Source organism: Oculina patagonica, chromosome 6 (genome assembly GCF_052425735.1).
Source record: "Oculina patagonica isolate OP01 chromosome 6, crgOcupat, whole genome shotgun sequence".
Lineage (NCBI taxonomy): Eukaryota > Metazoa > Cnidaria > Anthozoa > Scleractinia > Oculinidae > Oculina > Oculina patagonica.
Window position 1 is genome coordinate 37,245,613 of NC_135763.1, and position 23,796 is coordinate 37,269,408.

Here is a 23,796-nt window from a genome sequence, read left to right on the forward strand (position 1 = left end):
CCCTATTCCTCCTCCTCCAAGTTATAGATAAAGTTCATTCAGCTCAGTTCTTTATTTGGCGGCGGTGTACAAAAGGAAAGGAGAATCTCTCCAGACTTTACATTTTCTTTTTCAGAATTAAATTGCTGCACAAATGTCGAACCCGGAAATACTGCCAAAGAAGAGAAAAGAGCTCGAGAACGGCGAGGAAGAAAATTCAAAGAAATCGAAGATCGAGTTCTCAGACACCGCACCGCTTGATTCACCGGCGGGTCAAGATGACACGGAGAAAAACCACTTATCAGACGAAACCTTAGCCGACATCAAATCTGAGGAGGTTAAAGAAGTCGACGAAGTCCAGGTAGAGTGGATTTGTAATGATAAATTCTTTGAGGTTACGCGTTTTTAGCTTGTTCGACTGCTGGGATCAAATTTCTCTTTGAGGTGCATTTTGCCGGCGCGCCGTCAATAATATTTTGTTCAAGATCTAATTATTGTTGATGGTTTCTAGGCCATATCCTGGAGTCATAACAAATGTACGAAAATTTTAAATGCTCTTTCTATTAAGCTTATATAGTCACGATCTGCGGAAAGGTTTTCGTGAATACGATCGTTCGATATTCATGCAAATGTATGATCGATCGTTCGGTCGACAATAGGCAAAATTCTGAACCGACGCATGTTAATCTTTTTGTCCGGCTGTTTCCGGTTCACTTGAGGAAAATAATTTATATACGCAAAAAGATCAATGTAATCATAATGAAGGAAGAATTTGTTACGATGACAGCCGAAAATGCCGAAAATACAACGTCGTTTATGCGATGTGACGTTCAAAAACGAATCAAATAACAGCAAGATCTTTCGCGGGAAATTAACATCTCGACGATATGAGCAAGCCGTCACATAAATAAGAACCTTCATTCGTGCTTGTAATATTTTATTAAAATCACTGGAATCATACCCAAGGAATTCTTTCTTGGCGCATTTTTGTGCCAGCTTTCAGATTATTCGCTCAACAAAATTATCTCTTCATAATAATATAAATTGCAACATATAATAACTAAGTTTAGAGACTGTTCGCTGTAATTTGTCTGTTGGAAGTTCTAATCTTGACGTCTTTAATTTAAAGATAGATTCCCGAAAAGGTCCTAACACAATTGACAATAGTAATATTTGATCTCATATATTAGGAAATCAAAACTTGCATTGTATTTTGCCTAATCACAATCTGCAAGATTTTAATGGATTTTGTTTCAAAATTGTGAGTGGCGAAGATGACAGCTTTTAACCAAATTGTAGAACGAATAATGAATAAGACACCTTGGCAGATTTATGGCCTTATTTAAGTACAAATCGAAAGTACAAAGAATGTTTTGTTGAAAATTCAATAACTGCAAGTAATTTGCATAGATTTCAAAACCAGCCATCTGCCTAGTTAATATTGCATTTCACATCACTTTAAAGGAAATATTTTAGCATTATTGTAGGTTTCCTGGTCGTTGATGAGTTTTGAAAGGTCATTGTATTTTTGATATGTGGAGGACAAATGGCATTAATATAGGATTAAAGTGTATTATGTAAATTATTTGACAGGCAATAAATCCATGTAATAATATCACAAAGTGCAGCTTTAATTCATTGTAGATGATAGTGCTTGAGTTATCAGAACATCTTTTTTTCTTTCAAGTATTTCCATTTAGGGGATATCACTAAAAAGAGTAATACAGCACCTCTAAAACAGGAGGGCTTATATTAATCACAAGAAACTACCACATGGCCCACAATTTTGTGCGGCTCAATGTTTTGTGGGGTTTCCCCTATCTGCAAAGAGGTACGTACTAACCCAAAATATTGCTAAACAGGCTCAAAGGGAGAATGAGAGTTATTAACATACTGTACAAAAGTAGATAACACAGAGCTACTGTTAGACAGGCAGACATTGTCTAATGTTTGTTAAGTGGTGCAGTCATGACAACCCATTAACATTTTAACACAGCTGCTCCCTTTACTGAGCATTCAGTCACAGCAGAAAAAAGATGCTGTTGTTATGGACTTATAATAATTAATCCTGATTTTAAATCTCATTTTATGTTACCTCACATGTACATTGTACCTTTATGTTTTTCAAATACATGTGTAAAAAAGTACGATAAACAGTATAATTACCTTGTTTAATGGTCATGATGTAATCCCAGTTGTATTTCTTCCACTTGCTTAAAAGCACAAAAATTAACTGAATTCCTTACACGAAAAACTAGTCTTTTGCAATCACAAGTATTAGATCTATATGTATTCACCTGTTCCCTAGCGCCAAGTTGGTGCATAGAGCCTCAGATCTATTATAATGTATACAGTCAGCAAAACAACAAAAGAAATCACCAATCTGCAACTGAAAATTATACTTCCACCTAAATTTTGTGCCTCAGTACAATATTACCTACCATACATAAAGAGATGATTAAAACCTATCATAAAATATTACACTGTACCTATTAGCTTACATCTACATGTGGGGAGGGAGGGTCTTGAAAGGGCAGTGGGTAGTTATTAGCAGATAGATTTTTCCCCGGGGGGGGGGGGGTACTCCCATATGTGGCCTATATAGGTATGTGCCACCTGATAGGGTGTGGTTTTTAAGGTTCTCGGTCCTTAAAGGGACTATGTCATGGATATTTCCAGATTTTTGAACAGCCAAAATTTATATTTTTGTCGCATGAAACCTAGAAATAATAGTCCATTTTTGCGACTTTTTTTGCTTGTTTACAAGCGAAAATAGGAGAATAGCAGTTATGTGGGGCAAAATTTGGAACATTCTTGTCTACTCTCAAGGGACTTTTTAATTTCTCAAGGGAATATTTTAATTTCTCAAGGGATTACTTTCCGCTGTGGGTGATCACGCGATCTCGTGGAAAAAACGTGACTTGTCACATTTACAAACGTTATATAACAATGTTAAAAGTGACATGTCAGCTTTCTTATCTCAACGCATGTGTGTCTGAAAGGCGATCTATAAAAAGCGTCGCACAAACAATGGATTGCGTAACTAAAACACGAATAAATAGCCATTAGCACTTACATCGTTTAAAAATTACAAACGTCAAAAATAAACCATACCAAAAAACTTGCTCTTTTCAAAGATATTATTGAAGTTAAAACAAATGCAAGAGATGGGGGCTTCTTTTAAGGCTTCTTTTTTAGGCCAAATTTGGTCGCTACAAGCGCCCATTCTATTTCGTCATCAGCCTAGGTCGTTAGGGACGTGACCTCGCGTTGACAGCAATGTTGCATGAATCGGCTTTACAACATGCGATCGTATCTACGCAGTTCGAGTGGAATTCCAGTCAAAGACAGCAAAATTCCTTCGTATTTCATCTTCAAATATAATTCGATAGCATTCACTGTATATATGGCTTTTGTTTAATCCTTCTTAAAGTGCCTATGAAGTAAAAATTAATTAATGTTTATTTCAAAGACTTTTACAAATAAAGAAGAATGGCGTTTACCATTTTGAAAGATCTTCTTTCGTTTAGGAGATATTCACGTTTTTGTGTTATGCAAATGAGGAAAGTGATGACGTCAGAAATTGTTCCACTAAAAGATAGATCACAAAATCAAGGATATCTCTGAAATTATAAAGGTGATATTTCTGAAACTTGGCATCAGTAGTGACCTTTCTTAAAGGTGCAAGATGGCTCATACTATGATGTAACCATGGCAACACTCTTGGTTCCAGGCTCTTTCTGTCATAAACCAAATATCTCAATTTGCAACCCTTTAAAGTGGGACAGAGGGTCCAGCTTGGAACACACATAATGCCCTATTACCCTCACTCTCCTCATTAGCTTGTTGGGAGTGGATCACCTTTGATTAAGCAAAACCTGGGGATATCAGTATTAATTAAAATAGGTATTTGCAGCAAAACTGTTGCCATGGCAACGGCATGACAGGTGTCATTTTGTGTCTTTTGTGGTGTACATTAATCGTGCCAAGTTTGAAGAACACGGCTCAAATATTCCAAGAGATATTCTTGATTCAATGCTTCATCTTTTTGTGGAACAATTAATGACGTCATCACTTTCCTCATTTGCATATTATAAAAACGTAAATATCTCTAAAACGAAAAAAGATATTGCAAAAAGGAAAACGCCATTGTTCTTTAATTTGAAAAGACTTTAAAATAAACAGCAATTATTTTTTACTTCATAGGCACTTTAACCCTTTCAGTGCTGAATTTCTCCAAAAACTGGGTTTTTTTCTACCGTTAAACTGAATTTTTGATGGTACGATCCTGAATTTCCCTTAACCTTGCTTAAAAAGCACTTTTCCACAATGCAGCAAGATTTTGAGGAAGATTCCATTAAAAATTGTACAAAAATGTACTTTGGTGCATGCGCATAAGCCAAAATTTGGACTTGTTTTTTTTTTTTTTTTTTTTTTTTTTTTTGCGAAATTGTTTCCATTTTTTTTTCTTGCTCCTTTTCCTTTCGTTTCTCTTGGCTTTGTTATTTCCACTACTTTCTACTGTATCCATCCTTCCTTTAGACCAAAAAAGTTTTGATAAAAACATTGGTAAACCCTGTCAAGAGGACCTCGATCTTTTACAGGTGTTTTGGCCTTTTTAAGCACCGATTTTGCACTAAAAGGTGATTGACTTTTTCTCGATTAGCTCTGTTAGGATGCGACCGATACGCAAAATGAATAGTTCTTTGAAAAGGTCAAACCTAGCTCTATCAGATGCTTATCACCAAAATCTGCTGACTTTTAAATTAATGACGTCACAAGTGGTTCATTGACTGCTCCTCCAAATGTCGACAAAAGTCGACTTTAGCACTGAAAGAGTTAAGCAAAAGTACCCAAGATTGCTTTATCGCCGATTTTTGCTTGTTTCACATTGCTTTTGCTCCATAAATTGGATTTCAATGGAAAAATGCACAATTTGAATGGAATTACCCATTTCAATTAACCCTTTCAGTGCTGAATTTCTCCAAAAACTGGGTTTTTTTCTACCGTTAAACTGAATTTTTGATGGTACGATCCTGAATTTCCCTTAACCTTGCTTAAAAAGCACTTTTCCACAATGCAGCAAGATTTTGAGGAAGATTCCATTAAAAATTGTACAAAAATGTACTTTGGTGCATGCGCATAAGCCAAAATTTGGACTTGTTTTTTTTTTTTTTTTTTTTTTTTTTTTTGCGAAATTGTTTCCATTTTTTTTTTCTTGCTCCTTTTCCTTTCGTTTCTCTTGGCTTTGTTATTTCCACTACTTTCTACTGTATCCATCCTTCCTTTAGACCAAAAAAGTTTTGATAAAAACATTGGTAAACCCTGTCAAGAGGACCTCGATCTTTTACAGGTGTTTTGGCCTTTTTAAGCACCGATTTTGCACTAAAAGGTGATTGACTTTTTCTCGATTAGCTCTGTTAGGATGCGACCGATACGCAAAATGAATAGTTCTTTGAAAAGGTCAAACCTAGCTCTATCAGATGCTTATCACCAAAATCTGCTGACTTTTAAATTAATGACGTCACAAGTGGTTCATTGACTGCTCCTCCAAATGTCGACAAAAGTCGACTTTAGCACTGAAAGAGTTAAGCAAAAGTACCCAAGATTGCTTTATCGCCGATTTTTGCTTGTTTCACATTGCTTTTGCTCCATAAATTGGATTTCAATGGAAAAATGCACAATTTGAATGGAATTACCCATTTCAATTAACCCTTTCAGTGCTGAATTTCTCCAAAAACTGGGTTTTTTTCTACCGTTAAACTGAATTTTTGATGGTACGATCCTGAATTTCCCTTAACCTTGCTTAAAAAGCACTTTTCCACAATGCAGCAAGATTTTGAGGAAGATTCCATTAAAAATTGTACAAAAATGTACTTTGGTGCATGCGCATAAGCCAAAATTTGGACTTGTTTTTTTTTTTTTTTTTTTTTTTTTTTTTTTTTTGCGAAATTGTTTCCATTTTTTTTTTCTTGCTCCTTTTCCTTTCGTTTCTCTTGGCTTTGTTATTTCCACTACTTTCTACTGTATCCATCCTTCCTTTAGACCAAAAAAGTTTTGATAAAAACATTGGTAAACCCTGTCAAGAGGACCTCGATCTTTTACAGGTGTTTTGGCCTTTTTAAGCACCGATTTTGCACTAAAAGGTGATTGACTTTTTCTCGATTAGCTCTGTTAGGATGCGACCGATACGCAAAATGAATAGTTCTTTGAAAAGGTCAAACCTAGCTCTATCAGATGCTTATCACCAAAATCTGCTGACTTTTAAATTAATGACGTCACAAGTGGTTCATTGACTGCTCCTCCAAATGTCGACAAAAGTCGACTTTAGCACTGAAAGAGTTAAGCCCACGAAGAAGCTGTCTTGATATCCGACCCTCGCATAGACTGTCCACAGCCCTCTATTTTTCGTGTTTTTCGATCGATGAGCGCTCGGTGAGAACGGCGAAAGACCTGGACGCCAGCACAAAACAGAAGAAGCAAGAGGGTGGGGGCGGGGAGCGAAAAAACGCCTGACTCGTCCCCAGTCGTCTTCATACAGCACGCGGCAAATATACAGCGGAGGGAGAGATTGCCGCGTGCTATATGAAGACGACTGGGGACGAGTCAGAAAAAACGCAGCTTGAGTGTATCGATTTGTTTACGCAATGTTTTCTCCGACAGTAGTCGGAAATATCCGTATTTTTTTCGTGCTCTTTCGTGGAGCAATCGTAACGATACGGCCTTGAACACATTGAACAGCGGTCTACCTATAACAATTCAAATATGGCGTCACAAAAACAAAGCGTCAAACGCATATTTTGCTGTTTCATTTGCTAATTTCGCTGCCGTAATCGACTGCCTCGAAAGGTCCTTGCAATTTTAAAGTATAGAATTGTCAGATCTCGGTGAAATTTGCACTGTTTATTTGTGTAATGTTGAGGAATATGTGTATAAATACCCGGCGCGGACGAGCCATTTTTGACAAAATTATATGGCTGCATTTCCTCCGCGAAGATAGGAAATTGTTAAACTAAACTACAAAGCAACCGTAATGATAAGTTCGAAGAACAATGCACAGGATAAACCTTCGACTCATACTTCATGCAAAAAAAGTCGGTATCTCGAAGAGACTTTGATTATTAAAAGTTGCTATATTAGAGCACTGACACTGTTAACTAGCATTATTGGCCGCGGATGAAGGGGATGGAAACGGATTGCAATTTGAAAACGTTAGGCAAACGTTTTCAAATTGTCTCCGCGCATCTTCAAAAAATCGATATTTAAAGCCGTGGCTTGATTTCTATCCGCAAATTACGGTTATATCTTCCTTTACATGTTCAAAGATATTGCTTTTTATGGGTAAAGTTGCCTTCCACTAATTTCAGAACAGATTAGAACAAAAATCTGCGAAATATGCGTGACATAGTCCCTTTAAATAGGGTATCATTTTTGCTCCTTTTGGCAATGTGTTCCCGGTGTGATCCTTAGATAGGGTACTTAAATTCTATTAGCTAAAATAAACGCCCAGCTAAACTAAGGGTGCGTTTCTTTGGGAAAATCCAAAATTGGATCATTGATCTCAGATCGCACGGATACTTTGCCCCCAAAGAAACGAAGAATCCAAAAACGGATTTTTTGCCATGACAACCCCGTAAACACATTTCGCACAGAACATAAAATATCAGCACAAATTTATTTTTCGTCGAAAGTATCCTAGCTAAAATAATTTAAGCATACAAAATCTTTTACAAAAACCACATGTCGAAGTAGATCTTCTTTAGCGTTAAGCACAATGTGGCGAGAAAGCATCTGAGCGCGAAGAATGATTGCGAAATGATCAGTGCAAATTTCACTCGTGACAATTTCAAAAGGATACAACTTCCGTAGGCACACAGTAGCTGTTCTATAAAACCTGTATCCCGTTTAAAATGATACTACATACCTATCTGAAGCTACCGTTTCCTTTTATCGTGAAATATTTTTGTATTTTGATCGAAATAACCGCCTAAAACTTTCCGTATGGCAGTGTTTACAAAGAGCGAACCTGTATTTTCACAGCAAAGACCGCTGGGCCAAGGTACTTTTTTCGAATCCTTTCCCAAAGAAACGCACGGATCATGAATCCTAAAAATCCGGATTCAGATATGATCTGATGTATCCACTCGCAGTGCGGATTCTTCAGATCATTGATCCAAGATTAATCCATTTTCGGATATAGGTAAAGAAACGCAAAATCCGTTTTTGGATCAAGAATCCGGATTTGGATTTTTCCCAAAGAAATGCACCCTAAAAAAAAAGATACCGGGGTATCTTAAAACTGAATTTTCTGTTCAGGTATTAGAAAAGGGAATTTATAAAGATTTGTGTCTTGCCGTGCACGGTTAGCTGTTATTTGGGTCGTCACGGAACGCTTCTCTTCCCCTTGAATAGGGTGTCATTTTTCGGTTTTGGGCCTTAAAAAGGATATCAATTTTCGCTTTCTTTATCCTTAAATAGGGTCAGGGTTTAAGAACCTTGGCGGCACGCGTGTATCGAAATTTATGGGAGTACCCCCCCCCCCGGGATTTCTCTCTGTAGGGGGCGGGGGTGGTGGGTCGTATATAATGTCTGTGTGTCTTATTAAAGTAGCCCACAGTGCCACTGCTCTTCCCAGTTTCATTAGCATGAAACTACTAGGAGGGTCCTGAAGGGGGGGTACCAAATCCCATTTCCCAGCCCAAATTTTGCCCAAATCCCATTTCCCAGCCTATTTTTTGTCTAAATCCCAGTCCCATCAGTGAAATTCTCAGTGTATGGAAAATCTGGTCTCAAGCGCATTATATCTGTGTTGTTTCTTTATTGTCCTAAATGTAGTACACTCCCTGAACTTTCCTTTCGGTGCCCTATATAGGGATTGAACCCAAGCGCAGGAAGAGCGAGTACAGAGAATCCGTCCTCCCACCCCCCCCTCCCCCCCTTACAAAAAAGGGGGGAACCAAACCATATTCCACAGCACCTTTGGATACGCACGCGCACAGATGATAAATTCAAAAATTTAGTATTACGATACTTTTTCTTGCAGATCGCGCGCTTTAGTCGCATAGTTGAATTTTTCATTTTAGCGAACTATTTTCACCCTCACGCACACGTTACATGTAAGAAACGCCACACGTCTCTGTCGTTTTTCATTGGTTTGTTTTTTAAAAGCATGCACATGCAAGTTATCCTGGACTTTCTTTTCGCACCTGGGTCGCAGAAGGGATAGTTCAAGGACTGGACTAGCCAAAATCATGCCAGTTATTATCACTAATATTGCTGAGAACAGCACTTTTCATTTGTTCGTTTGTCTTGGAGAATAATACAATTTTTTGTAGCTTTAACTAAAGCTATCAAGTTTTGATCCCGTATCAACCACTACCCTGACCGACAACAACTTGCTGTCCCTTCTTTTAAATATTCCATTTGTGCCGATCCTCAGTCATACTGTAGCTGTTCCGCTAAGTAACTTAATCACTATTACCACTATTAACACGAAAATTGATCGAGACTTGATGGACACTCGTGCAGTGCGGTCGTTTTGTTTCAGAGTTTTCAGCGTTTTTACTATTCAGTGTCGGACTTAAAGAACAAAACATTATAGAGCGCAAAATATGCAGGTTTAGTCATGTACTGACACGCTTCCCATTCCCATTTTTTGTTTGTGAATCCCAGCCCCAGTGACCTAAATCCCATTTTCCCAGTGAAAATATGGGCAAATCCCAGTCAAAATAGGCAAATCCCAGTTCCCATTTTACCCCTTCAGGACCCTCTACTAGGAATGTGGAGGTGTCTGAATCTCCCGCCTTCTGTACCTTTTACTCCTGCTTTCCGTATTTTTACTCTCGCCTCCCACGTACCCTTTTCCATAGATTTTCTTTCCTCTTTGCCCCATATGTATTACAAAATATAACAAAAGTTGCAAAATTTTACTCATTTTCTCCTGATACCCACCTTGAGAGTCCCACTTCCCATCCTCCCTTCTCCTGCTTCCCACCCCTTTTTTCCTCCACAACAGGAGAATTGCTACATGTACTTTCCCTGTATATGAGTGTCTCGAGGGCTCAAACATGGCTTACAGTACTTATCATTAGGCCACAAGGAGTCCAATGCAATATTACACTGTACCTGGATAATTCATTTTTTTAATTCACAAATTTGATATTAAATGTTTTTTTAATTATCTTTTATGACTATATTACTAGTCTGCTCCATTACCAAACACTTGTGGAAAGCTTCTCATTAGTGGTGGAACTAACTGGGACCTGGTTGGACGAAAGGAGGCTCCAAAATCTGCAGGTAAGCTTGCGTCATAATATTCAGTCCCATTCTTACTGTGAGAATTTTTTTTATGTTTATTGTATTTTGTCATTCAAAGAAACTGAGCTGGATGTGTCAATGGAGGTTAACAGTGCACCTTTCACTGTTTATGGCATCTGGCAAGTTTAATAGTGCTTAATCATAGATAGTTTTAAGACTGATCTTTATTTTAACAATAACTGTTTAAAAAATTCACACTTATAGTTGTCTAACTCTTAGACTTGTAACCAGCTTGAATTTTCCAAAGGAATACCGTAGAATTCCGGTTATAAGCCCTGGGCTTATACAACTTCGTAAGGGGTTTTGGGTGGGCTTCAAAGCGGAGGGGCTTATATCCGGGAGGGCTTATAAGCGGAATGAAAAAAACGTTTCAAAACGAGCCACGGGAGTGTTGATGACAATACGTTTTTAAGTTAAAAACACATAATAAAGCAACATTTAGCCCTATTCAGTGCTGTCATCTGGTAGAGGGGGGCTTATATCCGGGGGGGCTTATAACCGGATGTATTTTTTTGTTTCCAGGATGATGGGCCTATAACCGGGGGGGCTTATAAGCGGGGGGCTTATAACCGGAATTCTACGGTAGTCCACAAGGACAGCTAAGTTGACTTAAACATACCTGCCAACTTTTTCCGAATAAAAGAAATAAAGTTTTTATCTTGGAAGTGCCAGAGTTTTGAAACACAACTGGGCCACATCTGAAAACTGAAAATGGACAAAGAGTAAAGGAATTAAAGGCTCGGAACAATGGTTATTTGCCAGTTAGTCAGATAAGATGTCCAGGTATCTAAAACTTATCAATGACTGTATGGAAAACATTAACCTGAGATTTTATACATGTGTGATGACTGTTCAAAAATTTCACTGAGGGACATGTTTGCTGGATGCTCTCATCTCAAATCATTGTTCAGTTGTCTGCCTCAGAATAAAAAGAAAGTATAATTTGTAGTTCGTATAGTGTGATCGTCCGAGTGAGAGTAGTTCTGAGAAGAACTGTTGTTGGTGACTGACGTTTCGACAACCTGAGCGGAAGTCATCTTCAGAGTCAAGTGAAAAGTTGTTGTCAGTCGATGATGTTATAAGTCGTGTAAAGTTTGTCATCAGTAATTGGTCAGTTTCGATCTGTCTAGTGTTATTTCTATTTTACTTGTTTTATTTTTTATTTTTAATATATATTTCACTTGTTTCTCGAAGAAACTAGCTTGTCTTAGCTATATTAAATTCGAGGGTAAATAAAGTTTTATATATATTTTTTATATAGTCTAATTAAGTCGTTCTGTTGGCGGTTTGTTTGTCACTTCATTTGACTAATAATAGACAGAACAGAACGACTTAATTAGACTAACAATAGACGGATCGAAACTGACCAATTACTGATGAAAAACTTTACACGAGTCTGACAGCCAATAACATCACAGCTTAACTGACCAATCAGCTTCAACGGACCAGACTTATAACATCATCGACTGACAACAACTTTTCACTTGACTCTGAAGATGACTTCCGCTCAGGTTGTCGAAACGTCAGTCACCAACAACAGTTCTTCTCAGAACTACTCTCACCCGGACGATCACACTATACGAACTACTGATACTCCTGGGTTCAAACCATTTACTTTATAAAGTATAATTTGTCATTTTTTTATTATTAAATATACGTGGCATGAAGAAAGCTGAGTATAAATATATTTTGGCGTAAATGATTTAATTGTTTGATTACAGCTAATGCAGGAGGTCCCAACCTGTGGGAACCACACAGTATATCCTCACTGAACAGCATCAGAGTACAGCATGTGGCGTCAGGACCAAGTGCTTGTCACAGTATTATTATCTGTGAAGATGGAACTGCATTGAGTTTTGGTAAGTATATATAAAGTTTCCAAGACCTTTATCAGTGCTAAGATGGCAGATATTTTCTATTACTGATTACAGGCCCAAGAAAGGCCCCAATACTAACCTTGACATTGACCAGCAGATTGTGTACCATGCCTGTGCACCCTGTTAATAAGAAGGTTCCAAACCAGAAGTTGGAAAAGTTGTTCTATTTCCAAGAATCGAAAGAATATGAAAAATGTGCGAGTTACAGCAGTTGAAAGTTCATCATCATTAAATGTCAATAAACCAACCCTCCAAGTTAACTTTTTTCTTTAGTGGCAATTTGGTGACTACTTATTATTTTTAATTAGGTAATTCAGTTGCCAATATAAAAGTTAAGTGGCCAAACTTTTATAATCTCATTGTAAATTTATGTGGTGCCAAAAAGCATGAACGAAAGGACATTTTAGCATTAATTTTTTTCCAGGAAAAACTAAATGAAAGAAACAAAAAGAATAAAAAGATCAGTTGACAAAGGCCATGAATGTTGTGGCACTCGTCCCCGGTAGGTTTTTGTAGCAGAAAAACTTATTCCTTAAAGTGAATCCATAATGTACAGATTAACCTTCAGATAACAGCAATAATCATCTTTATTGCACTTTTACTTATGATGTTTGTTCTTGGTCATGACTAATCAACTCTTCATTTCACAAGGTCGCAATGACTGTGGTCAGCTTGGCCATGGAGACTTGGTGCGCTGCGACAAGCCCAAGGTCATTGACAGTCTGAAGCATTACACTATTGTCCAAGCTAGCTGTGGAAAATCACACACACTGCTGCTCACAGGTTTGGCTCATTTACATTTATTCTTGTTTTTGTTTAATTCAATTTTCAGTTAAAATGTGAGAGGTTAAATAATGCCAAAATCTGACAAAGTGTTAAGCTACAGTTGTATTTCAACTCTGCAGAGAAAATCTTTCATGTGTTCCTTCAAACAACGCTGCAAAATGATTTCAAGCAAAAAAAAAAAAACACTCGACGATTCGCTGTGAGTGGGCTGGATAGGAGAATACTGTCCACTTCCAGAACCAATCAGATTGCAGGATTTGTAGAAACAAAAAATACCAAAAAAAAAGAAAAAAATACATTAATGAATCCTTAGAGCCTACCTTGCTTTAAGGCTGAATAAAATGAGAATGAACATCTTCAAGGGTCAAAAATCTTCAAGGAATGAGAGCTGGGTGTGAGTTTCCTTATCAGTGTCCAGTAAAATGTTCTGTGGCACGGATGCATGTTGGAGCTGACTGTCTTTTAAAAAAGCAAAACTTCTTGTCTATGTGTACACTTGTGAGAATTTGGCTTTACAACACACATTCTTGGTTGATCCTGCTTTAAATAACCAGTCTTACACAGAAGTTCGCACCCAGTGTTTAAAATTCTGAGGGTGCTTGCACTTGACACTGATTACAAACTGCAATTCATTCGTGACCAATGTTGGTCAAAGTGTTTTTATTGTTGACATTGTTACTGTCTTATCATCACTTATTATAATATTGTAATGATCCTTTTTTTAGCTGAAGGTATCCTGTTTGGCTTTGGAGGAAACAAAATGGCACAACTTGGACAAGGACACCAAAAACCTAATGTGGCAAAACCAGTTCAGGTACAAGCTTGATGAACAACTATGTTTTCTCTCATCTGGTTGCCAGTTGTAATGCTGAGCATTTTAGAACCAATATCATATTCTCCTGAAATGCCCTAATTGTAGCCTCCTACGCAGACGTTATTTGGGCTCGTCACGTGGGGGAAGGGTTTACCTCAGTGTGTAAAAACTTGTGAAACTTTTCTTTGTTTTGTTGCTTTTGTTTTCCTGTTCTATTGCTGTATTGGTTGTTCTTTGTTTTATGCCACTGGTGAGCTTAACATGTTTTTACACCAAGAATAAGCCTATGAGGGAAGGCCACTGAGATGGCAGTATCCAGGGGTAGCAGGTGTCAACTTGGGGGGGGGGAGGCATAGGTGTCCCCCTGGAAAATTTTAAAATCTACAGTTCAGGTTATCTGAGAATTGCTCTTCTGCATTCAGAGAACATTTTGTGAGGAAATGGTCAAAGCCTTAAGTTTTGACAGTTTCTGAATTTCTCAGATGATATTTTGTGTTGTTTCTTTTCCCAATAAGATTGTTCACCCAACCAACAAGAAGATCGTAAAGACAGCATGCGGGGCTGAATTCAGCATGTTCATTGATGAAAACAACTTGTTGTATTCATTTGGTCGCCCCGAACACGGCCAGCTCGGTCATAACACGGATGGACAGTACTTCGTCTCATCTAACAAGCTTGCGTTTGATTGTGAGGTTCTTCCTCGACATGTTGCAGTATTTGTGGAAAAGACAAAAGATGGATTCACTCACATCATAGATGACGTTAAAGTAGCAGATGTATCATGCGGAAACAACCATACGGTAAAACCTTGGTTTTGTTATCGCTTAAAGTTTCACAAGGCTTTAGCACGTTTTTGACTAAATAAGTATTAGAAACTGATAGGATTAATACTATGGGTTATATTTGAAAATTCAACTACAGAATGCAGGGCCACTTTTGAAGACGGTGTATCTGGTGGCTCGTTTGGCAAGGCAGTGGATGTAAAGAACGAGAAGTTATGATTGTATTGTGCGTTAATGCATTGTGCGCTAAGTCTTCCGTGTGTAGATTGAGTGGCTCGTTTGGCTCGGTAGTGGAAGTATTTGGTGTGTAGATCTAATGGCTCGGTAGTCACTGCCGAGGCAAACGAGCCACCAGATATATCCACCTTCAAGATTGACCTGGATTCTTAACTCGTTTATTTGCACTGCAGTGCCAATTAGAATTAATTATACATTCGCTTTAATTCTCTCAGTTAATCACAGTGAAGTAGTATTTTTCTAGGTCGTGACGTAAATCAGAGGAACCTCGATATAACGGAGGCCAAATGAATGGCAAAATATGTTTACTGTAACAAGGCAGTTATATCGGGGTTCTTCTCCCTTTGATCTACAATTACTGGGGCAAAGAATATATTTTGTTATACTGAGGACGTCGTTAAATCGAGGTTTCACTGTAAAGGATTAAAAATAAACCCTGAAACAAAAACGTCCGTTTTTTTCTTAAAGTTTGAGGTAAATATTTCTTTAATATATTCCTTAGTTGCGTTATTTGTCTTAATTTTGTTTTTTGTTTTTCAATCCTTTCTTTAGTAATTGTATTTTTTCTGTTTTCATTTCTTACAGATTGTCCGTGATTGTGCAGACAGGGTATTTACCTGGGGCTTTGGAGGTTATGGTCGCCTCGGTCATCAACAACCAAAAGATGAGCATATCCCAAGACTTGTTGCCTTCTTTAAAGGAAAAAGTGAGTGCGGTCCCTCTTTCCCTTTCGTTTTACTTCCCCTCTCGTCCCAGGTCCTCAACGGCGGGCATTTCGACCAACGGACTCGCGCTACAATTGCAGTGTACGCGCGGATGTCACTTCAGTTTTATTTGACAAATCCCCAGATGAAACTTGAAAGTACCGACAGTAGGGACATACCAGGACTATTATACCACACAAGTGTATAGTGCTTTTCGCGCGCTCTAATAGGTTACCTCGGAGGTAATTAGCAAAGTACTATTCACCTTCAAGCAGCTGAAGAGAAACAAAATGGCTTCCAGTGTCGCTTTGTTTACCGAAAGTAATGTTTTGGTCCGCTAGTTATTCAACTTGTGTGGTATATACTAAAACAATTATTCACCTCAATGTCGGTGATTGTTGTGGATATTTACATGTACCTCCACTTCGGTGAATAATTGTTAACTATATCGTACCAGGCGGCACAGGGAAGAAATTAACTAGAAATAAGAAAATCATCTTTCATCGCACTAATTCTATCAATTCATGTCCCTCAGGTGTTTCGTCAGTTCACGCAGGCGCTAGTTACAGCATGGCGCTAAGTTTGGGTCAGCTGTACTTCTGGGGCCAAACCAAGAGTACGGGTGATGCCACCATGTACCCGAAACCGGTTCGGGACATGTCTGGATGGGACGTGCGCAGTGTGGGATGCTCGTAAGTAGTCACACTTCGTTTACATGGAACTTCTGTACAATATTAAGCGTGATGCAAAGATTTTGTTGTTGAAGAGTAATGCTAGGCACAGACAAGAAAAACAAACAATGCAAAGTTGTAAGTATACATGTGTAGCCGGTGACAAGCGAGAGAAAACGCGTCAGAGATCAGTGGTAAGCACGTAAACATGTTAGTAACCGATGAAAAAGCGCGGCAAAATATGCGAGTAACTGACGACGAGCGCGGAAAAATACGTCAGTAACCAATGACAAGCAGGTAAAGGCCATGTTACACGACGCAAATTTTTTCTGCAACTTGCAACGCAACGATGACGACTTAAGAACATTGCAAGTTGCAGAGGAGGTGTCACACGCGCGCAATTTTTGTTTGCAACTTTCAATAAAATCTCAGCGGTAACCACTCCCGTTGACGCGCTCTGATTGGCTGATTCCAACAAAATTGCGTTGTAGAGGATAGTTCAACATCTTTCTGCAACTTGCAACGCAACATTTTGTTGCATTGCAGGTTGCGAAAATGTGGTGTTACACGTGCAATTTGCGTTGCAAGTTGCAGGAAAAATTGTGTCGTGGTAATTGTGTCATGACCTTAATAAATAATCGATGAAAAGCGCGGGAAAGTATGAAAGTAATTGATGAAAAGCGCGGAAATCACTTCAGTGACCGATGACGTGTGCGGGAAAAAAAAACGTTACCAATGTTAAGGAGTTGGTTAACATGACACAATTTTCGGTTGAGTGATCAAGGTACATAGCACGGCATTTATGAAGGAGTTGATGAAGAGCATAACATTCTTATCTATGTGACAAGTGTTGCAAACTATCGTTAGAGCAGTTTTCAATTGAGTGTCGGAAAACCAAAACCAAAATAATCACTCTAGCCAATCACAAAGAACACAGACAATCCAGTAAACCAATCAAAACTCGAAGCAAATATGTGTAGCCAGCACGAAGCGCGGGAAAACGTGCACAAGCGAGTCACGAGTGGTTTTGGTTTTACTTCTGATTGGCTGAGAAAATGGCGCGAGATTTTTAAACCAATCACTGAGCGTAGTAATGCAAAACCAATGCAAACGCGAATTACTTTCGACACTCAAGTGAAAACCGCTCTAATGCATTTGTTTAATTTCTTAACAGTAAAACAAGCATTGTTCTGGCAGCGGACGATAGCGTGGTGAGCTGGGGCCCAAGCCCAACATACGGGGAACTGGTTAGTAGTCCTCTGCCTGTGTTAAGTTCATTCCGGGTTTTTTAGGCGAGGACGTAGTCTCTAGCCTAATGTTATCATGTTAGTATAAAGCGATTTTGGATTCTTCGTGTTAAGATGGGTGATGTGATGATTCGAACCGAAGAGGACTGGTAACTAAGACCATCGTTTGAGATTTGTGGCGTCGGCCATCTTGGTTTTTCGGTCGAGCATGTGAGAATTTTCCGCAGCCAGAAGCCTTGACTCGACTAGTAGCTGATATTTTTTTCGCTTACTTACAAACTTTTTGTGATATCAAAGTACACAAAAACCTTATCGACACACCTATGAGTCGAGGGACTAAACTATTTGTGATTTCAACTACTGCCTGGCGATATTGTGACCTGAGCTTTAACTGAAGACGAGAAGTGCAGAAGACGTACTGCGACAACTGCCGAGCTGAGGTGAGCTATCTAAAGTTTATATTTGCTTGTACTTTCTTGAATACCGTAGTGTTGGAATAACATAATTGTCAAAGTATTTATGGAATCAAAATAACGATTTTAAAAGTGAAATATCTGCCAGATGTTGTTATATTTAATTTGCTAAAATTTATAGATCAGAAAGCTCATTCGCGATCCTTCTGGCAACAGAACGTTTTCACTCTTACTACTAGGTCAGATTTCAACATTGATTTTAATAGTGGTGTACAAAGCAGCAGTAAATCTATATAAACAAATGATTGTAAAATATGGATACAAACAAACTTATTTCAGCCTTACCACTGATAACAGAACTACAATTGATCATATATTTATACAAATCTAAATAAATCAAGAGTCCAAACTGGTGTTCTAGAGACACACCTCAGTGACCTTAAAGCTGTGTAGTTAACAACCAAAAAGAGTATATACATTTATTTCTGTAGGCTATAATAAGTAGAAAATGATTTAAGAAAGATATAATATACATGTAGAAAGATGTGTTTCAGAAAAAAGAAAAATTTAAGTGAATTAAGTAACTATTTATGTTGCATTAAATTTTTGAAGTTAATCAGTCTTGGTGTCTAAACAAATATGTGTTAAACAATTATTATTAATTTTTTAATTATTGATTCTTTCTTTCATTATGTTTACAGAACAGAAATAAAAACAACAACAACAGAAAACATCCAAGATACAGTTTTCAAAGAATCCACTGATTGCTGTGCTTTGTTCTAATGGCTTCAATATGTTTAATCTGCACTTCGTCAAGAAGCACCATGAATGTGTGAATGTAGCTATTGCATTGGAACTGGTTATTGGCCTCTATTCTGCCTCTATGCAATATGTACATAATAAAAAGCCCAATCCTCACTATGAATGGCAGATGTATTTTAATCAAAACACAGTAAAAACCATGAAGCAATAACACCAAAGTTAAAAAACGGTGTAAAACATCTCTGGATTTACTACTGAAAGACCCTCAATACAAATTCATCACTGGCAAACCACTGTATCAACTCTACTTCCTAGTCTCCACTCGTGGAAGTTTCCTTGCTGTCTAGTACAGTTACAAAATATGTTGCATTCCATTGTCAAAAGTCGTGATAGAAGACATCATATTAGAATTGTACAAATTAAATTGCCAATTTTGTGATCAAAGCAGCTTATTATTTGCCTTTTATTAATTAACGTTGGTTACAAACTAACCATACCTTGGAATACACAACTAAAAACACCACTGGAAAACAACGTGCTGTATTTTAAAATTTTATTTACCTGACAAACCCATTTTCCCTCCTTTATAGCAAATGACTCAGTGTCTCAACTTTCGACTTAGAGCGAGGAGCCTAAAAAGGTGACCACTTTTAATGTATTCATATTCTTTCTTGCAGGTTTTATCCAATCAGAAGCTCGTCACAGCTTCTCATTGGAAAACGGCTGCATGAAAGAATGTGAATTAAATTAAAAGTGGTCACAAATGTGGGCTCCTTGCTGTAAATCACACTTTAATCAACGATATCAATTTCGGCGTTCAATTACTTGGATATCTTTTGGACTCACAATTTTACTCAATAGACATTTTTGGCTTTCTCAGTGTAAATTGCCATTTCAAACCACATGATGCTGCCCAGAGAACTTGTTTTTTTTTAAAACAGGTAAAAAAAAAAACTAAAACTATCTGTATACCAAGAGCATTTGTTTGAATTTGAAAGAAGTGATTCTCAAGGGTGATGCCACATAGCCTGAAAAGGGACAACAAACAAACAAAGCCCAAAACGCCTATTCTCAGTTCTTTGTCTGGAATTTTTAACATACTGACTTGCTTAACTGGAACGTCCTCGCCTTAGTATGCATTGCATACCGGTTATTATTTTTATTGTGTGCTGTAGTTTCGAAACCAAGTGTAATCTCGTTATTTCAAGCAAGCCTGTGTAACCTTGAGCAACCGCCTATTTCTAAAGGCACTGACCGGGCGTAGATATACAAACGTTTGAAAGTTCTGGCGATTTCTAAAGACATTGACTGTCATTTTTACATTCACGTACACAGCGAACCGATTTGAAGAACTGAAGTTTATAACGAGTAGCTTGTTTGGTCGTGAATACTTCTTGATAGTTTTCCCTGTTGGTTCAAGACTTTTTGTCAGACTAAGCTATGTTTACATTTGCCATAACATTTCCTTTCTCTTTAGGGTTACGGGTTGAAGAAAGGAGGTCAAAAGTCGTCTTCAAACCCAAAGATAGTAGAGCCATTGGAAGGTATTTACATTCAGCAGGTGGCTTGCGGGCTAGGTCACACCCTCTACATTGCACGCGATGAGGACAAAGATCGGCCATTGCTGGATAAAATACCAGTGTACGACCCGGACAAGGTAAACATGTCAGACTATGTCACGGATTTTACCAGATCTTGAACAGCCAAAATTTACATTTGTGTCGCAGGAACCTAAAAATAAAAGATAATGTTTGTTTACGGGTTAGTTGCCTACCACTAAATTCAGAACAGTTTAGACCAAAAATCTGCAAAATCCCCGTGACATAGCTGCTTTGAGAAGGAGAGTTTTATTGTTAACCCGGTGACCGCAATACCCACATACAAATTCCCCTGACTGATCACCATGGATTTTGTTATGGGGGAATCTTTGTTTACAATATTTCCCATATTAGCATAAGTGTTTCAGTTTCTAATCGAGCTACAAAAAAATCAATTCTGAATATCGAAAAAGCTTGGCACGATTTACTTTCGCTATGAATTTGAGCCCGATGTATTTAAAATACTTTTTCTTTTACGCGGGTTTGAAAACTCAAAATTTTTCAAGAATGTATGGGCTCATTTACGCTTTTACCACCCAGAAATTTTGCAGTTTTTGAAAGCAAATTTCTTCTTCAATATTACACGTAAAGAGCTAAAAATTCACAAGCTCTTTAAAGATCTGGATTCAATTTGTATATAGCAGGATGCCAGTTTACACAAAGTCGTATGCTAATGAGGCAAAATGTAAATAGTGACGTCAACAAAGATGGCCCCATAGCATTGTGGGGTGTATTTGACACCATGCCGTTATTTTTGTCTATTTTGCAGGTATGAATGAGTAGTGTGGACGAATGGCTTTGTTTTTCATGCTGAAATGCCCGTCCACTTTATGGCCATTGGTAGATCTGTTATGCTTCAAGTCACGTGATTCCACGCATGCGTAGTAGTTCTTGATTTCGACCTGTCAAGTGTTATTTCTTCGCACAAAAAGTTTATTATGTAACTTTTGGCAAATTTAGATAATTCTTTAAACGAATCTTACGTGAATCTCTTTGTTTATATTTCTACGCTGTAAATCTCCCCTCGACGAAGCATTAGGTAAAATGCAAAAATTTCTGTAAGGGTATTATGTTTGTTTATTATTGTTAAAGTGCTATGCAAAACTTCAATGGTCGAAGCTCAGAATCCTGGCTCCGATAATAACTGAGCCCACAGATATTCTTCAGCGGGATTGTTGCTAAGTAACATGATCCGTTGTGATGCTTACTCAGGACAAGTGAAGGATAATCTGTGCATAAAACAAAATTAGTTTGGGGCGATTTCACTCGTAATGGTCTCCTGTATAAAATGTTTAAGATAATATTTGTACGTTCTGTTAACGGCCTTCCCTTTCTTTCGCAAAAATCCTCACTATGCTGTATATTTAGTAGTAATGGTTAGTAACTTTGTAAAAGTAGAAAAGAGATTTAGTGATACTTAAAGAAAGCCGAATATTGTACATTTAAATCTATAACGAGAGAAAAAAAAAACATTTCGAAGATACGATTAGAAAAGCAACAACAGTGAAAGTTTATTTATTTTGCAGAGCTCTAAAAGAATCAAAGTATTAATTGATTAAGTTATCAATGTTATTGTTACGGCGCCGAGTGCAATAAAATCAATATGAAACCGTTATCTTTATCTTGTGCATTTTTTTTTAAGTTAAAGCCTGGAATAGTGTAATAAAAAGACTAAGTCTGTGTTTGAGCCTAGTGGCCCGTGAGGCCGTGGCCGAAGCTTCTCCCGGTTTGAGTAGCATGAAGCGACTGGGAGTATTTCTACTCTGGTCTCCCCCCGTGGCTGGGATGCTAGTCTATCGCAGGGGTACCCCGCCTCCGCAGCGTTAAGTTCGCCGGTTAACCCCCCCACCCCCCGCCAGTCGCCGGTACCCATTAATACCCATGGGTTAGAGAGAGGTACTATGAGAGTAAAGTGTCTTGCCCAGGTGACACGACACAATGATCCCGGCCAGGGCTCGAATCCGGAGCGTCCAACGCACTAACCATTAGGTCACCGCGCCTTCCTCAGGGTCGCCCACTACCTCTCGGAACGAGTTAATTCATTGGTTCTTAAAACAATAGATAACAGGTGACAACAATGCCCCTAGCCCTGAATAACAATAGAGGTAGTGTTTACAGCGGGCGAATGAAAATAGAGGTTCCAGAGAGGTAGTGTCTTACTGCTTCCTCAATATCGTAATTAAGGGGGATTAAATTTTTAAACCATGTACAAAAGCAAAGATCACACGGCACATTTCACGGTTTTGTTAACCTGTGAAGTTGCAGTCATGATCCACAATCTCGTCTCTGAGCCTGCTTTTCATTTGGTCTGCACCAAGAACGCGGACTCCGGTTCCAAATTAAAAGTCCACGATTCACGGACTTCCGCTTAAATCTGATTGACTGACAATGGAAATAAGTACTGCGTGTGCCAAATTAAAACCGGAATTGGCCTGAGTCCGCTGTCCGTCGTCTGTCGGTCGACTGTCGGCCGACAATCGGCCGTTTGTTGTCCGTCCGTCGGCCGTCTGTTGGCCGTTTGTCGGCCGACAGACGGCCGACAGGCGGTGATCGTGTCGGTAAGATGTCGGTAAGTTGTCGGTTTTACGGTAACACTTACCTTTATGTTTTTCCTCCGTAATGGACCCCAGGGCTAGGGCTTTCCACAAGTTGCTCGGCAACTTTTGAATATTTTTAATGCGCTTTTGAATATTTTTATAGAAAAAGCGCAATATAAGTATTAAATATTATTATTATTAACTTTTTGGCAACTTTTCGTGTTTCGAGCAACTTTTTCCCTCTCGAGCAACTTGTTGCATTTTGAGCAATTTCAAGATCGAAGATCTACGAAGGTTATCCGAGTGTTGTTCAAAGGCAATACGAACGTTTCCGAAGATTTACCATTTAATATAAAGGGACTGTGTCTCGGCTGAGTTTAGCTAATTTTTATTAAAACTTTATATTTGCAAAGAGATTGCTTCTATGGATCTAAATGACAAAACCATACCTTAATAGCAACTAAATGTGTCTTCTGGGCGTTATAATTTAAAGTTACAAGCAAACGAGACTAACTTTGAAAAGTTCAGTCCAATCTTCGGCACTTTTGGCCATCCGTACCTCACTGAATTTTATTGTCATTTCCCATAAATTGGGCTTAACTCCGTGACAGGGTGTAAACTACTAACAATAATTGCAAAGATGTTACGTAACCGATGTTACGTAACCGCAGTTTGTTGTTGTGTGGTTACGTAACTACGTCTGTGTAATTAAGCATATTGTTAATAGTTTTCACCTTCCGAATATTTTTTAAAAAATTATTTACATTTTACTAACATCAAACAAGAAACTTTTAGAAATTGATGGTCTCACATTAACAGTGGATTTGAAATCCTTGAGCAATTGCAGCATACTCCTCAAAGGAGATCCACCGGGTCGAAACCCTTTGAAGAACGAGGCATAAATGGTCATAAATCAATGCAATAGGCCCTATTGTTGTGTAATAAGATGCCAAAAAGTTGCGGGTATTCTGCAGTTTAGCGAGATTTGTAAACAAACACAATAGTTTTGCAAAGAACTAGCGTTTATGTGCAAAACTAAATAAAAAAGCAAATTAGATGGTGTCGAAGATGA

General features: G+C 38.2%; 1 protein-coding gene across 1 annotated transcript; it reads left to right on the top strand.

Moving 5' to 3' along the window:
- Positions 1 to 32: 32 nt before the first annotated feature.
- Positions 33 to 21,796, top strand: LOC144657656 (protein RCC2 homolog). The gene is made up of 11 exons (XM_078518010.1): positions 33 to 340; positions 10,182 to 10,275; positions 12,018 to 12,155; positions 12,825 to 12,956; positions 13,685 to 13,773; positions 14,289 to 14,573; positions 15,378 to 15,498; positions 16,032 to 16,188; positions 17,342 to 17,414; positions 20,067 to 20,246; positions 20,957 to 21,796. Exons 1-11 carry the CDS (start codon positions 134 to 136, stop codon positions 20,960 to 20,962), a joined length of 1,482 nt encoding a protein of 493 aa, XP_078374136.1. The 5' UTR covers positions 33 to 133; the 3' UTR covers positions 20,963 to 21,796.
- Positions 21,797 to 23,796: the final 2,000 nt, after the last annotated feature.

Excerpts from the sequence above, each read along its gene's own strand:
- LOC144657656 (XM_078518010.1), top strand. The coding sequence starts at position 134 with ATGTCGAACCCGGAAATACTGCCAAAGAAGAGAAAAGAGCTCGAGAAC. Across the intron at positions 13,774-14,288 it reads ATGTGGCAAAACCAGTTCAG|ATTGTTCACCCAACCAACAA; the intron begins GTACAAGCTTGA and ends TTTCCCAATAAG. Across the intron at positions 15,499-16,031 it reads TGCCTTCTTTAAAGGAAAAA|GTGTTTCGTCAGTTCACGCA; the intron begins GTGAGTGCGGTC and ends CATGTCCCTCAG.